Below are 18064 nucleotides of genomic sequence, written 5' to 3' on the forward strand. Positions count from 1 at the left end.
TTTTGTCCTGGTCTTCTTCAGTCATCAGACATCGGAGATAACTGGCTATCCCTACGGGGCGGAAAGGATCCGGGCATCCTCCAGAATGGTGATAACGATTGTCCATTTACGATCAGGATCCGTGCTCGGAGCGGGGAACCGATTGGTTAATTTCGGGCTCGAGCTAGGCCCGTCGGCCTCCGAAGATGGACTTTTCTTCGGTACCTCTAAGTGACCCAACCCGGTAAAATCCTCCGAGGCGGATGAGTCTATACCGTCAAAGAAGCCACAGAGGGGATCATACGTTCCATGGGCCTTCTCATGGGTCCACTCCTTTGTCATTCGGGATTCATCAAACATCGATTCTGTGAACGAAGGCGATCCCGAAATATCTATCACGCCGGGGGGGAGGGGGGGGACAGGACCGGCATCTCGTGAGTCCTCGACCCTTACCTCGGCATCAACCTCGCAAACTTGAGGGGGATTAGCCTCATTCATTTCCCCCTCGGCTGCCACCCGTTCCTCGGGGGAAGATAGCACATGGGACATGCAGATGCCATCTTCCTCAGGTTCGTCTCTGAGCCGGAGGAGTGATTCCGAGTCAAGCACTTTGGAGCTGGAAGTTCCCTTTGGCTTACGAACCAGCCTCCTTCTTGTTTTCTCTTTCTCCGAGCTTGGTGAACTCGGGGCCCTTTTTCTTTTCTTCTCCTCTGCTGTGGCTCCGGGCTGTCCCGAAGCGGAAGAACTGGGAGGTAAGTCCTCGTCCCCAACCGAGGGCCTAAGCTCAACGGTCTTATGCAAACGTGCAAAAGGGAAATAAAGGAAATAAGAACGTAATGCTGAGGGAAGAAGCCTAACACAACCTACTCAGGAAAGGAATCTTACCATGGAAACGGGCTTCCCAACGACCCTTCGAGGGTTTGCGCCACGAGCGTTCGAAGTAGAGCATTTGTGAGACAATACTTTCGACCCACTCCTTGAGTCGAGGAAGAACATTTGGAACTCGGGGAACAACTGCACCACAACGAATACCAATAAGAAAAAAGGAGATGAACACAAAATCAACATTCGAGGGAAAGTATTTCTTACATGATTTATTCCATTTCTCTGGGAATGGCATGTGTTCGGCCGGGATCAAATCCGAGGTCCGTACCCGGACAAAACGACCTTGCCAGTCTCGGTCCCGGTCTTGGTCGATACTCGAAAATGGGGCTTTGCTGACCCGGCGAACAAGCTTTATCAGTCCCATCCTAGAAAATTCGAGGACTGTATTAACGGAGCAGATGATCGATGGTAAAGGTGCGTGAATCAATTTTATTTACAAAAATCGGAGGAGGATCACGATCCTCCATAATGAAGGGTGAATTTGGCCGAGACATACCTCGTACCTCTTGCAGAAGTTTTTGATGACCGGATCCACCGGGCCCAGCGTAAAGGGATAAGTGTAGACACTTAGGTATCCCTCAACGTGTGTAGTAATGGCCTCCTCAGAGTTGGGGACCACTATGTCTTTATCAGCCCAGTTACAGTCCTTTCGGACTAAGGGAAGATCATCTTCGGTGATCGAGCAAATAAATCTCGATGCCTCCTCACACCGACCCTGCACCGATGAGGGTTTCTCTACCTTGTAGTCATCAGTAACCGAACAAACCCCGGGAATGAATATCTTCAAGGGAGGTTCAGGAGTCGGTTCATCGATGACCACGTTAGCAGCGGATCTTCGAGGTCGACCACATTGGAAGTAGTTTCGTTGGTTCGGGCAGTCGTTTGGGAGGTAGAAGCAACCTTTTGGGGAACAGATTTTGAGGTTTTTGCCATTAAGGAAAAGCTTGAAGGAGATAAAAAAAGGTTGAAAGTGGATGTTGAGTAAAGATTTCAAAGGAATCTCGAATACTGGAGGTAAAAATGTTAGAATGTGAAGGAGATTAGTGAAATCCTGAGGGTACGAGGGTAGACAGTTTAATGTAAAGTAAAAAATGAACGAAATAGGGGTTATTTATAGTGGTGCCATCAGGGACAGCCGACCATCGGCTGACTTGCATTTATTGTCATTATGACATGACTGACGGGACATTTCGGGTTTTTTGTCATTTATGTCATTGTGTATCGAAAAAGAAATCGGGACGCTCATGTCGTTTATCATCAGTTTACTTTCCGAGAAACGAGGGGACTATCTGTGTACGGGTAAAAATCGGGCTCATGATACACTCCGACCTCCAACAGGGCAAAACAAGCTCGAGATATGATTGTGAAATATCAGAATCGAAGCAAGGATATCCTCGAGTCAGAGTACAGAGGCCGACAATCGACCCTCTATAATATCGGGGTCATGATTCGAGATCGACCTAAAACATGAAGGACTTCGGAGAGCGTCGCCGGACATTCAAGCACGGCTAACAGGAGGCCGTAATATCCGTGATCGGACAGATATCACGGCATGGATCTCGACATGTATCGATGAAGAACCGACAATCAGTTAAACATATTTTTTTTTTACCTTTTATAGAGTTATACTTAGAGTAGAATTCCCCTACTATATGGGGGGGGGGGGGGAGTCTGATGATTCATTAAGCAGTTTGTAACATGTATTCCAAAGCAATATACTATTATTTTCATCGTTATTCTAAGCTTTTCTTTCATTCATCAATATTTTCATCAATATTGACTATTGTGAGCCCGGGTCGAGGGCAAATAGTTCACTAAGGTTGAAGACATTTTCCCCACGTGGTTTGAATTTACTGTATTTTTATTTGTTTGTTTTAATCCAATTTATCGTTTTGTATCAAATTAATCAGCGTATCCTTGAAACCACTTACAAATTTAATTGTTATCCGATTTTGAGGATAAACAACCCCGTTTAAATGTCCACATTAAGATTTGAGCATTTATTAAAGAAAAAAAACTTTTTGAACCACTTAAATTTTCATGTATTTTATTAAATCGTTAGCAAAGCAAAACTAAAATAACTAGCTAGGAAAATTCATCATGACTAGCAATGATTTAAAACTGAAACAACAATATATATGATGCATCCCCATAGTGAGGAAAGCAATGATTTTAAAAAAGAAATCGTAAACCTAGGAAGACGATGATTTGGTGAGTTTTAATTCAAATGATCCCTTAAATTTGGAGATAAGTTTATTTTTATCCACATATAATACAATTCCAAGCCGATATAATTATTCAAGTTTGCCAAAAGTTGCATTCTGATCTGGAATAACGAACCTATATGATTCTTTAAGTTACGTCGGTTCATTTTCGTCTATCTAATATGCCATCAAATATAGTTAATTCCTTAATTTCAATGGAACACTTTTGGTCCAACGTCATAATAAAATCCAAACAAATTTTCACTAAAAATCTGTTGAGTTGGTTACGCATAACCTCAATTCGAAACTTAAAGAAGTGATCTTGGACCTAGGGTTCTTCGCGAGCCATTTGACATTGCAACTGAGTAAAGTATATTCTTATTCTTTAATATATTCTATTTCATGTTCTTTATTCGGGCATGTGCTTTTGTGTCCCTTCTATGAAATCGTCAAGCAAATGTGCTCTTTTGGTTTAACGTGGTCATCAAATATGCTTTTTTTTTTAAGTGTAATTTGCGCCAAGGAGACGCTGCCTTTTATTTCGTAACAAAACAAAGGTTACAACAAAACATAGGTTAGGACTAACCCCTGCCGCTTTTCAAAGCTAGCATATACAGGTAATCAAATATGCTCTTTTTGTTTAACGTGGTCAAGTGAGTCACATTCGACCAATTTCATAAATTCTTTAGTGAAACTCATATGATGGTTGTATTGTGAAAAAATTAGAGTTTACATGTGTACACCACTCGAGCAGACACATGACAATGATGACAGAATGGAGATGAGTCAACGGCCAACCAATACCGAATAAAGCCATATGACCAGTATTATGTATATTTCAGAGATGCAAAGACCAAAGGAGTGAATTTAAAAATAAGAAATCAGTTAATTGAGAGCGAGATTTGAGAATCTTGTCTCCTACTTTAACTATAAATAGTGGCATTTGCACACGCTGTAAGCACACAATCTATAAGAATCATCAAGAACAAATTCTCTTTCTTTAATTTTCATTGTTCTATACAAAAAGTATTTACTTGAGATTCGCTGTTAGCTTCACTCCGGTGGATTACGTTTGAAATTCAGACTTGTTCTTTTTTTTTTTTGGTGTATCTTTATTTTGTTACTTTCACACTTATAATTTTGCTAATCCGATCATTTTAAACCACATGTTTATAAACCTGTACTTTTTACCGGCAAATAATTGTTCATGGGATTGGACCAAAAATATCATGATTTTGTAAACTTAAAGACTATATCTTTAATATATTATTCGAGTTAAAAACTCTTGATTATGTCTCGACAATGATCAATCAACTCGCTACAAGTTAGTTGGCCATTTAAAGGCCCACATTAATAATTGAGCATCTAAAGTTTTAAAAAAGTAAAATAATAATTTGAACTACTTAATTTTCATGTACTTTATTAATAAAGATAAACTGAACACATTTATCATGATATTATTTGGTCCTGGAAGGAAAATAACAGAAAAAATATAAGGAAAATTGGTGAATGGTGACTTGGTGAGGGACGATCAAGGAAAAGATTTGCAGTGTACTTTTATTTTTGGACCACAAATGGCCGTATTGGCTTAAAGTTTTGGATTCACCAGCAGTTAGGGACTTAGTGTAAAGAGAAAAAACAACTTAGATCAGATTCAGATGGAAACTTGACAATTCCTTCATCGTACTGAATTACTTAATTTAACTTTCTCAGGCCAATAAATAGCTGCAAATGTAAGAAGATGAATGTTTGGAGTATATTTAAGAGCCACATAACTGCTTTTAGAACTTTAGGGGTTAGTTTGGTTACTAGGGTAAAATTTGAAATTATATTAATCCTCTGTTTGGTTATTTGTATTAGTTAAAATTGATATAAATTTTATACCAAAGTTTTTATATTATATATCTTATATAGATTGTAAGGATCTCGGGATATTCTTATTCCGAACCAAAAGGCCACTTCGTATCAACAGCTTCAACGACAAGTATTTTTGTTGAAAATTCCATTTTGTAAACCCTCACCTTATCTTTCACTCATTTGGTCCCTTGACCCTTCAAGCTATGTCATAAAAGTTCTCCGACGAATTGGGCAGAATCAAATCCTCTTAATTAATCTCTTTTTATTTAGGCCCAGAATTATGATTATGTCACTCTGAAATGGACAACACTTTTTCCTGTATATCCCAAGGAAACGATAATCAATGGCCTCGCACCATCAAGTTTGACGGCAAGTTAAGATAACTTGCAATTACCTTAATTTTTCCAATTTCAAAAGTTATACTACAGTGAATTTGTTAAAAGGAAATTTATTAAAAGATGTTAGTCAGGATCATTACATAAAGGGATTGAAAATTATGCCTTTTAAGCGATCCAATCCTGAAAATTATTTTTACAGGAGAAGTCCACGCACGCCTAATATTTAAAAATCAGTAATATTTGATCTTTTTAAAAATAGGAGTAGCTTTTATAAAATAAGAAGCCATCAGCAAATAAATATGTGAGCTCAGGGGCGAATCTATGTAATGAATCGGAGGTGACGTCATCCGATCGTTCGGATAAAATTTTATATTTATATATATATATACACTATAGATGCAATGGTCGAAGCCCTGGAACCCCACGTGCAGGACATTGCACCGAGGCTCTCTGGATTGTGGTCTTACCTTTTTCCATTCCATGGCCTTTCTTTTCTTTATGCTCCTTTTCTTAATTTATTTTTTAATTTTCTTCATCTTTGTAATTCACTCTTTTCGTACAATGCCATTTTATTATTTATTTTAAATAGTATATTTGCTTTCCTTTGACTTTTCTGGATCTTCAAGTTTTATTTGGTTGTAAGTTTAATTATTTTCTCTTTTTATCCATCTAATATTATTTTATTAATTTCAAAAGATAAAATAAAAAAATAGAGTGATGTATCAAAATCATAATACTTAGGGCGTATCACATATTCATTTATGCATAAAAAAATCTTTTAAATTGAATTGAATTAATTCAAAATATATCGAACTGAATCGAATTAATCCAAAAACGGATCGAATTGGTTGAATTTATACCCTAATTAAATCTCGTTCACTGGTTGTCGGTTTGCATTAAAATAGTGACACTCGTAGCCATCAAATCCTGGATCCACCTCTGTACTAACTTATGTTTTATTCAACAAACTTAAAAAAGGGTGATGGGATAGAAGAAACATCTTTAATCCTGAGAAATATTTCGAGTACGAGTATCTCTAATATATATTCTTTAGTCGCGACATACACGGAACAGTTTTTTTTCTCGGGACAATATGAAATGCATGTCTTTGGGTCCTTATAAGAAGCCATGACCAGTGGCTTATCTAGCATATACAACATGCCATAGATATTGTGCAATTAAATTTGATGCTCAATTAAAGGTCCACATTCTGAAACTTACCTGATCTTTATATTTATGAGTACCACATTGATAGCAAGTAGTACAGTAATATATTATTTTTGTGGGACTATGTCATTTATTGGGGTTTTGAAAGCCGAGATAAGTGGTCAAATAGCAATTTTATGCATTTAATTCTCATCAGAGGTTTAAATTATTATTGTTGTTATTGTATTATGGTCCCTTATGTTTGTAAAGGAGAGTTATGAGAGAGCTTACTCTTCTTCTAAATTGGGCTCTTTAAATAGTTGACAGTCACCACTTGTTGATGGCTGCAGTCAGCTTTGACTATATGAAGACTCATGAATTCATGTATTTTTTGAACTTTTGTTGAAGGTCACAGTTAGTGTAACTAGTGAGGTTGTCAAAATAAGAACGACCATAGGATGAATAAAACAGTGACAATTCAATAAGTTTGGTGGCCTAAAGTTAAACTTTAATGGGAGACTTTATTTTTCTAAAAAGAATCTTATATATTTGTATACGGTTAAAACCGATCCCCGGTCATGAAGATCGATCGAGGATGGCATTTCAATCAAGGGGTATCTTCATGGAGACCCCGAACGAATTCCGAGATAGGGGCGTCGAGCTCGGGGCGTTCGAATCGACCGAGGTAACATCAACCGATACAGGTCCCGAAAATCGATGCCCGAAAGTGATCACCTAGCTCGAAACCAAGGCCGAGGTTCCGATCCGATACCGAGCTCGAGTCGGTATCGAGTTCACAGATAAAAAGCTGTTACAACCGCACCAAAGGGGAGAATCTCTGCGAAAATTATTGAGGAGACACACCATCATGGGTCCTCCACTAGTAATATTATTCCATCATGTTGCTATAGATAAAATAGTGATCCTTGGCTATAAAAGGCAAGATAGATTGTAATAGAAGGCACCTTCGCTGGGATTAAGAATTCATTGTGTTTATCTTTCAAAAGCTCACTAAATATCTTTGTTCATCATCTTCTATTTTTGCATCATAAATACGTGTATTGTTATTTTCAGATCAAAGGAATCTACTTGCCCTTAGAACCATACATAAATTCAACGTTATCCGATTTTTTGGGTAAACAGTTTGGCGCCCACCGTGGGGCTAAGGATAACAAGTGATTATTTGATAGAAATATATAGTACACTCCATCTTACAACTTCATACCAGCAATGGCTCCGCCAATCGACCTCGAAGCCGGCCTTCAGGATGAAACCAACAACTTGGTGCCCGTGGCCTAAAGGCTACCCAACAACGGCAACGAGGCTCAAATCGAGGAACCCAAAATTCGAGCCGAAGTACCAGTAGATATCAATTCACGAATAGCTCTAGAAGCGAATCAACGTTCCGAGCAGGAAAGAAGTGTTCAGGGTGGCGCTCGACCCATAGCCCGAGACAACCACAGCACGGGGGAAATCGGGGTGAGCTTGCGTATGATTTTCGAAATGCTACATGCCCAACAAGTAGCGATAGCTCAGTTGCAGAGCCAAACTCATATGCAAAGTAATCTAAACTCCAATCCACATCTTCGAGAAGTAACCCCCAGAATGGAGCCCGACACAGTGAAATCGAACGAGCGAAAATCAGTAACCGCTCCTGAAATTGCTAAACTGCTCGAGGAACTCACAAAACGAGTCGAAGCCAACGACAAAAAAATTGAACATATGATGCTAGGATCGATCAGATCCCGGGGGCTCTGCCCATGATGAAAGGGCTGGGTTCGAAGAAATTCTTACAAAAGCCTTTTCCATCGAGCGCGGTCCCGAAACCGATCCCAAAAAAGTTCCGTATGCCCATAATTCCCAAATATAACGATACGACCGATCCTAACGAACATCTCACCTCCTATACATGTGCCATCAAAGGCAACGATTTGGAAGACGATGAGATCGAGTCCGTATTATTGAAAAAGTTCGGAGTGACCCTCGCAAAAGGAGCAATGATCTGGTATCACAACTTGCCACCGAATTCTATCGATTCTTTTGCCATGTTAGCAGATTCGTTCGTAAAAGCACATGCTGGTGCCATAAAGGTCGCAACGAGGAAATCAGATCTATTCAAAGTAAAACAAAAGGGTGACGAAATACTGAGGGAATTCGTATCCCGGTTTCAAATGGAACGCATGGATTTGCCACCAGTCATGGACGAATGGGCCGTACAAGCTTTCACCCAAGGGTTGAACGGACTGAGTTCGACAGCATCACGTTGGCTGAAACAAAGCTTGATCGAATACCCTGCAATAACTTGGGCGGATATACACAATCGGTATAAATCGAAAATCAGGGTCGAAGATGATCATTTGGGATTTCCGTATGAACCCACGCGTCAGAACCGCGCAACCACTAAAATTTTGAAGGAAACCAACAGAGAACAAAGGTCAAACAGAGACCGACACCAGCCGTACGTCGCAGATCGGGTGAACCATGGTTCGGCACATGAGACAGTTAGGAATAACCGCAGGTATGATCGGGGGCAAAATTCTCGAGGACTTATGAGCAAGAGAGGTTTTGATAAATATGCCGATCCTATAGAAGTTCCTCGATTATCGAAATATAACTTCAACATCGATGCATCCGCCATCGTATCGGCTATCGGACGCATCAAAGATACCAGATGGCCTCGACCCATGCAGACCGATCCGGCCCAAAGGAATCCCAATCAAATATGCGAGTATTATGGCACCCATGATCACAAAACGGAAGAATGTAGACAACTAAGAGAGGAAGTAGCCCGCTTGTTTAACAAAGGGCACCTTAGGGAATTTTTGATTGATAGGGCGAAGAACCATTTTAAAAACAAGGACTTCAGCAAGCAAAACGAAGAAGAAGAACCACAGCACATCATTCACATGATCATCGGCGGCGTCGATACCCCTCAGGGACCTATGCTCAAACACACTAAAATGTCGACTGTGAGGGAAAAGCGATCTCGAATTCAAGATTACACTCCCTCAGGGACTTTATCGTTCAATGATGAAGATGCAGAGGGAATCATCCAACCACATAACGATGCACTGGTAATATCCGTACTCATGAATAAAATTAAAATTAAGCGTGTGTTAATTGATCCAGGTAGCTTGGTCAATATCATCAGATCGAAGGTCGTAAAACAGCTTGACCTACAAAATCGGGTCGTATCCGCAACTTTGGTTTTAAACGGATTCAATATGGCATGCGAAACCACCAAAGGCGAGATAACCCTACCGATAAACGTCACCGGAATAATTCAGGAAACAAAGTTTCATGTGATCGAAGGCGATATGAGATATAACGCCCTTTTCGGAAGGCCATGGATCCACAACATGAGAGCTGTACCTTCGATCCTACACCAGGTCCTCAAATTCCCAACACCGACAGGTGTCAAAATAGTGTACGGAGAACAACCAGCCGCAAAGGAAATGTTCTCCATCGAGGAAGCAAAACCAACATCTTCGTCTTCGCCAATGAATGGATCGGGTTCAAAAGGAGGGACAGTCGAAGACCGGAATGCCAAATAGCAATCAAAGACATCGGCCCCGACCCAGCCAGATAAGCAGAGCATCGAAGAAGATAATGATTAGTGGATCCCTCGATCCTTCGTGACCCCCGATGACTCTGATGCCACTAAATCAACTATTGAGGAATTGGAGCAAATCATTTTGATCGATCACTGGCCTGAACGAAAGGTATACTTGGGAAGGGGTTTGAGACCCGAACTCAGGAAGAAATTCATTCAATTTCTTATCGATAACATCGATTGCTTTGCTTGGTCCCATTTAGATATAACAGGAATCCCGCCGGACATAACAACACATCGACTAAGTGTGTCCCCTAGATTCAGACCGGTGAAGCAGAAAAGAAGACCCCAATCGGAGGTGAAGCACGCATTCATAAAAGATGAGGTAACTAAACTGCTCAAAATAGGATCCATTAGAGAGGTAAAATACCCCGAATGGTTGTCCAATGTGGTCGTAGTGCTTAAAAGGGGAAACAAACTTAGAATGTGTATAGACTACAAGGACTTGAACAAAGCATGCCCCAAAGATTCTTATCCACTGCCCAACATCGATCACTTGATCGATGCCACGGCCGGCCACGAGATTCTTACCTTTCTCGATGCCTATTCCGGGTATAATCAGATCCAGATGAACCCGGAAGACCAGGAAAAGACTTCGTTTGTGACCAAATATGGAACATATTGTTATAACGTAATGCCCTTCGGGCTAAAAAATGCAGGAGCTACTTATCAACGCATAGTAAATAGAATGTTCGAAGAACAAATAGGTAAATCAATGGAAGTCTATATTGATGACATGCTAGTCAAGTCCCTACGCGCAGAGGACCATTTGACCCATTTGCAAGAAACATTCGACATTCTGAGGAAATACAACATGAGGCTCAACCCCGAAAAATGTGCTTTCGGAGTCGGCTCGGGTAAGTTCCTCGGCTTCATGGTGTCAAATCGGGGAATCGAGATTAACCCAGACAAAATCAAGGCCATTGAAGACATCACAATCGTGAACAGCGTGAAAGCTGTACAAAGGTTAACAGGAAGAATAGCAGCCTTAGGCTGATTCATTTCGAGATCATCAGATCGAAGCCACAAATTTTTCTCTCTACTCAAAAAGAAGAACGACTTCGCTTGGACACCAGAATGCCAACTAGCGTTACAAGAACTGAAACGATATCTATCGAACCCACCACTGCTGCACACTCTAAAAATTGACGAAAAACTTTACCTGTACTTGGCAGCATCAGAAGTCGCCATAAGCAGCGTCCTGGTTCGAGAAGAGGAAGGTACGCAATTTCCTGTTTACTATGTAAGTCGGACCTTAGGGGAAGCGGAAAATAGATATCCGCACTTGGAAAAATTGGCGCTTTCACTGGTTAGCGCCTCTAGGAAGTTACGACCATACTTCCAATGCGGGCCGATTGGCCAAATGGGCCATCGAACTCAGCGGGTATGATATCGAATATCGACCTCGAACAGCCATCAAGTCTCAAATTTTAGCAAACTTCGTGGCCGATTTCACGCCGACCTTCGTACCCGAAGTCGAAAAAGAACTACTGTTAAAATCAAATTTATCGACGAGGGCATGGATCCTCTTTAGGGACGGAGCTTCGAACGTAAAGGGGTCTGGGCTAGGCATAGTTTTGAAATCTCCCACGGGTAACATTATTAGGCAAGCTATTAAAACTATCAGGTTAACTAACAACGAGGCCGAGTATGAAGCCATAATTGCAGATCTCGAGCTAGCTAGAAATTTTGGAGCAGAGGTCGTTGAGGCCAACTGTGACTCTTTGCTAGTGGTGAGTTAAGTAAACAAAACCTTCGAAGTCCGAGAAGGCAGAATGCAAAGGTATTTGGACAAACTGCTTATCACTTTGAACCATTTCAAACAATGGAGTCTACGATATGTTCCACGAGAACAGAATAACGAGGCCGATGCGCTTGCTAATTTGGGATCATCGGTCGAGGTGAATGATTTGAACTCGGAAACTGTCGTTCAACTTTCTAGATCTGTAATCGAAGAAGGGCACGCCGAAATAAATTCTACTAGCTTAACCTGGGATTAGAGAAACAAGTATATTGAATACTTAAAAAACGGAAAGCTCCCTTCAGACCACAAAGAGTCCAAGACCCTTCGAACTAAAGCTGCTCAATTTACTTTGGCTGCGGACGGAACGTTATATCGAAGAACATTCGATGGACCGATGGCGGTATGCATAGGTCCGGTAGATACCAATTACATACTCCGGGAAGTACACGAGGGCATTTGTGGCAATTACTCCAGTGCCGACATGTTAGTTTGAAAAGTGATCAGAGCAGGGTATTATTGGATCGATATGGGCAAAGACACAAAAGAATTTGTTCGTAAATGCGATAAATGTCAAAGGTCTGCTCCAATGATCCATCAGCCCGGAGAACAACTTCACTCGGTCCTATCGCCATGGCCATTCATGAAATAGGGAATGGACATCGTTGGCCCCTACCATCGACCCCAGGTAAAGCTAGATTTATTTTGTTTATGACTGACTATTTTTCTAAGTGGGTTGAAGCGCACGCGTTCGAGAAAGTAAGAGAAAAAGAGGTTATCGACTTTTTGTGGGATCATATCGTGTGCCAATTCGGGATACCATCCGAAATAGTATGTGATAATTGAAAGCAATTCATTGGCAACAAAATCACAAAATTCTTCGAATACCACAAAATAAGAAGGATACTAGCAACCCCATACCACCCCAGCGGAAACGGACAAGCCGAATCAACAAACAAAACTATTCTTCAAAACCTGAAGAAGAGATTGAACGACGCTAAGGGAAAATGGAGAGAAATCCTGCCCGAAGTCCTTTGGGCATACCGAACAACATCGAAATCCAGTACAGGGGCGACCCCATTCTCCTTAGTATGTGGCTCCGAAGCATTGATACCATTCGAAGTCGGAGAGCCTAGTCCCAGATTTCGATTCATGACGGAAGAATCAAATAACGAGGCTATGAACACCAGCGTTGAATTATCGAACGAAGGACGAGAAGCTTCCCTCATCCAATTGGCCGCACAAAAGCAACGAATCGAAAGGTATTACAATCGAAGAACTAAACTTCGCCACTTCAAGCCAGGGGACTTAGTGTTAAGGAAAGTCACCATCAATACTCGGAATCCAAACGAAGGAAAATTAGGACCAAATTGGGAAGGGCCGTACCAGGTGCTCGAGAACTTTGGGAAAGGATCGTACAGGCTCGGCATCATAAACGTCAAACATCTATCAAGCAGTTGGAATGTATCACATCTAAAACGGTACTACTGTTAAGGTCCGACCTTTCCTATATTTATTCAACTGTCCCGTACAGAAGTTCGAACAAAGAACAGAAGTATTCTTTTACTCAAAAGCACGTGTTGCACTCTTTTTTCCTTAGACCAGTTTTTTCCCAAAAGGGGTTTTTGGCGGCAAGGTTTTTAATGAGGCAACCATCGATCGTGCTGCGCTTTCAAAACAGTATCCGAGGTTTTCGACCCTTAGCCCGAACGGCCTCGAATACCCGCGGGGGGAGGGGGGGGGCACCAGGGCCTCAAATACATCGAGTTCAGATGCAACAAAGTTTTCTCACAACAATAGAGGAAAAATTGTAAGAGCCAAAATGGTCAAAATGAACAATGCTCATATTAGATTGCCCCAAAACATATGTACCAGAATTAACGATCACCCGAATATTAAGCCTACGGGCTACCACATTATCTCGAGTTCGAAATAAACAAGCCTACGGGCTACTTCTATATCAAGTTCGAAATACTCAGTCGACCGTTGAGCCTACGGGTTACTTCAACATCGAGTTTGAAATAATCACTCGAATATTAAGCCTACGGGCTTCCACATTATCTCGAGTTCGAAATAATCACTCGAATATTAAGCCTACGGGCTTCCACATTATCTCGAGTTCGAAATAATCACTTGAATATTAAGCGTACGGGCTTCCACATTATCTCGAGTTCGAAATAATCACTCAAATATTAAGCCTACGGGTTACCACATGATCTCGAGTTTGAAATAAACACTCAAATATTAAGCCTACGGGCTACTTCTATATCAAGTTCGAAATACTCAGTCGACCGTTGAGCCTACGGGTTACTTCAACATCGAGTTCGAAATAATCACTCAAATATTAAGCCTACGGGCTTCCACATTATCTCGAGTTCGAAATAATCACTCGAATATTAAGTCCACGAGCCACTTCTATATCGAGTTCGAAATAAACACTCAAATATTAAAGCCTACGGGCTACCGAGTTCGAACAAGGACCCAATCGAATTTGAAACATTGAAAAAGCTACGTTTACTCAGAGTTTACGTTAACCACCACATTATCATCAACTCAACAAGCAAAACGTCACTCCAAATCTAATCGATCAAAATCGACCTTGTTATATATATACAAAATTGCCTACGTAATTAGTTTACAGATAATGAGAATTAGACTCTAAGCTTCTAGGTCAGGGTCTTCCCCACCCTCAGACCCGCTTTTGCTACCATCATCGTTATCATCATCATCATCATCAGAAGCCAAGGTTTCAGCTTCCGCTTCAAGCTCTTTTGCCTTTCTTACCTCTTCGGTAAGATCGAAACCTCGAGCATGAATCTCCTCGAGGGTCTCCCTCCGAGATCTACACTTAACAAGTTCGGCAACCCAATGAGCTCGAGCATTGGCAATCTTCGCCGCTTCCCGGGCCTCCACCTGAGCGGCCTCAGCATCAGCTCGATATACAGCAATAGACTTATCCGCCAAAACTTTCGATGACTCAACTTCCGCCTTAGCCTCAGCAAGTCGTATCTCAAGCTCATCGATTTTCTTAGCCTGAACCGACACCTTTTGCTTGACGTTTCGAAGCTGAACGTCGGCTGATAATAACTTTGTTAAGATGGTTTCTTTCTCCGCTGCCAGGCGGTCAATAGTCTCCTTCCAGTGGTTGCTTTCGGCCCGGATTTGATCGACCTCCTCTCGAAGTAGCCGGATCTTCTCGATCTTTTGCTGCAACTGAGACAACGGAGGGTTAACTTCCACAGTCGAGTCGAATCCATACTTTAACAGAACGAGGCTCACCTGCTGATCGAGCTTGACCCTTTCTTCATGAACCTTAGCCAAATCCGCTTGAAGATCCTTTATAGCTTCCTCCTTTTTGCTACAAAGAAGCCGAAGGTCATCTCTTTCACCTAGGACCTTCCGGAGTTCGGCCTCACACTGGCTAAGATCAACTCGAAACCTACCGATGGCCTGCATAGTTAGAAACTGTCATCAGCACCAATAAAGCAAAAAAGGATCACCGATATCGGAACCGTCAAGTATGGAAAAGAACAAAGAAGCCAAGTATGGAAGAATCATTACCCGAGTAATAAAACGCTGAGCTTCCTCTAACAAAAGAGAAGCATCACCGATATCGGAACTGTCATCAACACCAGTAAAACAATCCTTAAAAGGATCTGCTGCACCTGAGCCAACACCAATATCAGGAGTCTTCAGCTCTCGAGCCTCCTTCAATGCCTCCTCAGAAAAAGACGGAAGGGAAGGTGAATGACCCATTGCCATTTCCCCAAGAAAATCACTCGGAGTACTCCGATCGAGACTTAGGTCTTCGGAACCAACCCCGATGGGCACGGCCGCCATCGGCTCAGCAGCTCTAGCAACCTCGACTGCCTCCGTAGGTCAGACTACCAAAGCCGATGAGCTATCTTCTTCTTCTTCCTCCCTCAGTCGATGGACCGAGTCGATCGAAAGGGCAATGATTTTTCTCCTCACCTTTCGAGTTTTGGGCTTAGGGTCCTCCCGCCGAGAGGAAGCCCTTCGTTTCTTTTCTTTCCCCTGTTCCAGGACCGGGGGCTTGTTTCCTTCATCACCGCTCGAAGGCCGCAAAACGGCATCCCTAGTTACACCTATATACAAGGGAAAAATCGATAACGAAATGAACGCAGAATATACCTCGAGGGAAATAGGAACCAAACCTCACCATGATTCTTGGCCTCCCATCTAACTTTAGCCAAATCACGCCAAGCGCGTTCGGCATAGGATGAAGTCGAGGCTAACTTTCAAACCCAATTCTCGAGATCAGGCACAGCTTGTGGCATCCAAGGTGCAGCTCGACATCAGAAACTAATATTAACAAATACGAAAAAAGACACGAAAAGCAAACATGGATCACTTACGGTCGAAGTTTTATTTTTCAGTAAACGACATCTTTTCCTCCGGGATAAGATCACGAGTCCTCACTCGAATATATCGATCCATCCATCCTCGATCCTTATCTTCATCGATGCTCAATATCAAAGCCTTCGATGCCCGACGATATAGCCTAATAAGTCCACGATAAATCTGAGACTGATACAGTCGTATAAGGTGGTTCAGAGAAAAATCCAACCATCCGGCTTTGATAGAGAAGAAACGCAATAAGATGACTATACGCCATAAGGAAGGATGAATTTGGCCGAGGGTGACCTGATATCTCCTGCAGAAATCAAAAATCATGGGATCGACAGCTCCCAATGTAAAGGGATAGGTGTAAACACTTAAAACTCCCTCCACATAGGTAGTGACGCTCTCATTGGAGGAGGGGATTTGTAACACAACCTCAGAACCCCAGCCGCAGTCTTTTCTGACGGCCTCGAGGTGAACCTCCGCTATAGATCACGTATACATCGATACATGTTCACACTGACCTGGAACGGACGAAGGGTACTCCACCTTAAAATCAATTTTTAAAATACACGGGCCGGGAATATAATCTTGAACGAACGGCTCGGTCGGCGCCTTATCATCACACGGCCGTGAGGAAGAAGCTTTCTCCTTGTGAGGTACGATTTTTGAAGTTTTCGCCATTAATATGAGAAAAAAAAGTCACAAAGAAAGGTGAAAGAGGGGACATCACCGAAACTCTGGTATAAGCGGCACTAAAGCAAGGAAATAAGATAAACTAATCAAAGGGAATTTGGGAAAGGAGGAAGCACAAAAGTGGAAAACATTATATGGGAAAACTATTTATAAGGCATGACGATTCGTTTCTAGCGGTGGCCGACCACCGACTGACACACATTAAATGCCTTGATAAAACCAAATCGATGGGACAACTATCACGCACGTCATAGTCAAATCCGATAGAAACGTCATCATCGATTCGATCGAACCTTAGGGAAATCACATCGTTTCTCGTCATCTCCTTTCCAAGAAACGAGGGGGCTATCTGTATACGGTTAAAATCGATCCTCGGTCATGAAGATCGATCGAGGATGGCATTTCAATCGAGGGGTACCTTCATGGAGACCCCGAATGAATTCCGAGATGGGGGCGTCGAGCTCGGAGCGTTCGAATCGACCGAGGTAACATCGACCGATACAGGTCCCGAACATAGATGCCCGAAAGTGATCACCTAGCTCGAAACCAAGGCCGAGGTTCCGATTCGATACCGAGCTCGAGTCGGTATCGAGTTCACAGATAAAAAACTGTTACAACCGCACCAAAGGGGAGAATCTCTGCGGGAATTAATGAGGAGACACACCATCATGGGTCCTCCACTAGTAATATTATTCCATCATGTTGCTATAGATAAAGTAGTGATCCTTGGCTATAAAAGGCAAGATAGATTGTAATAGAAGGCACCTTCGCTGGGATTAAGAATTCATTGTGTTTATCTTTCAAAAGCTCACTAAATATCTTTGTTCATCATCTTCTATTTTTGCACCATAAATACGTGTAGTGTTATTTTCAGATCAAAGGAATCTACTGCCCTTAGAACCATACATAAATTCAACGTTATCCGATTTTTCGGGTAAACAATATTTTTACTTGAAGTAGAGTTTTCTAGCTTTTTGAGAGTAAAATTTTAAATAATTTTTTATATTAACCATTTAATCTCTCCTATGACACTATTGATCTTAGGTAATAGAACTTGATTCAAGAAAGTATATAAAAAAAATTTGGTTAATGACTAACTCAGTTGATAATTTTATATTAAAATAAATTTTTGATGTTTCAATATACTTGTTGCAACGATGAAAACCTGAGAAAAAACAAAAAACAAATAAAAATGGAGTTTAAAAATGTATTGTTCATTTTCTAATGAAAAATGTAATCTTTT

The 18064-nt window shown here is 41.5% G+C and overlaps 1 protein-coding gene across 1 annotated transcript; it reads right to left on the reverse strand.

Annotated features, from left to right (window-relative positions):
- Positions 1-206: 206 nt before the first annotated feature.
- LOC138910247 (uncharacterized) lies at positions 207-15525 on the reverse strand. The gene is made up of 5 exons (XM_070201474.1): positions 15325-15525; positions 14707-15213; positions 865-993; positions 433-771; positions 207-248 (listed from the first exon to the last, which is right to left on the reverse strand). Exons 1-5 carry the CDS (start codon positions 15523-15525, stop codon positions 207-209), a joined length of 1218 nt encoding a protein of 405 aa, XP_070057575.1.
- Between the last annotated feature and the right edge of the window lie 2539 nt (positions 15526-18064).

This window comes from Nicotiana tomentosiformis, chromosome 4 (genome assembly GCF_000390325.3).
Source record: "Nicotiana tomentosiformis chromosome 4, ASM39032v3, whole genome shotgun sequence".
Taxonomy (NCBI): Eukaryota; Viridiplantae; Streptophyta; class Magnoliopsida; order Solanales; family Solanaceae; genus Nicotiana; species Nicotiana tomentosiformis.

Coding starts and splice junctions, on each gene's coding strand:
- LOC138910247 (XM_070201474.1), bottom strand. CDS start 15,525: ATGGCAATGGGTCATTCACCTTCCCTTCCGTCTTTTTCTGAGGAGGCA. Junction 15,214..15,324: donor CTCAGCGTTTTATTACTCGG/GTAATGATTCTT, acceptor CTAACTATGCAG/GCCATCGGTAGGTTTCGAGT. Junction 772..864: donor TTGGGAAGCCCGTTTCCATG/GTAAGATTCCTT, acceptor CGTTTGCATAAG/ACCGTTGAGCTTAGGCCCTC.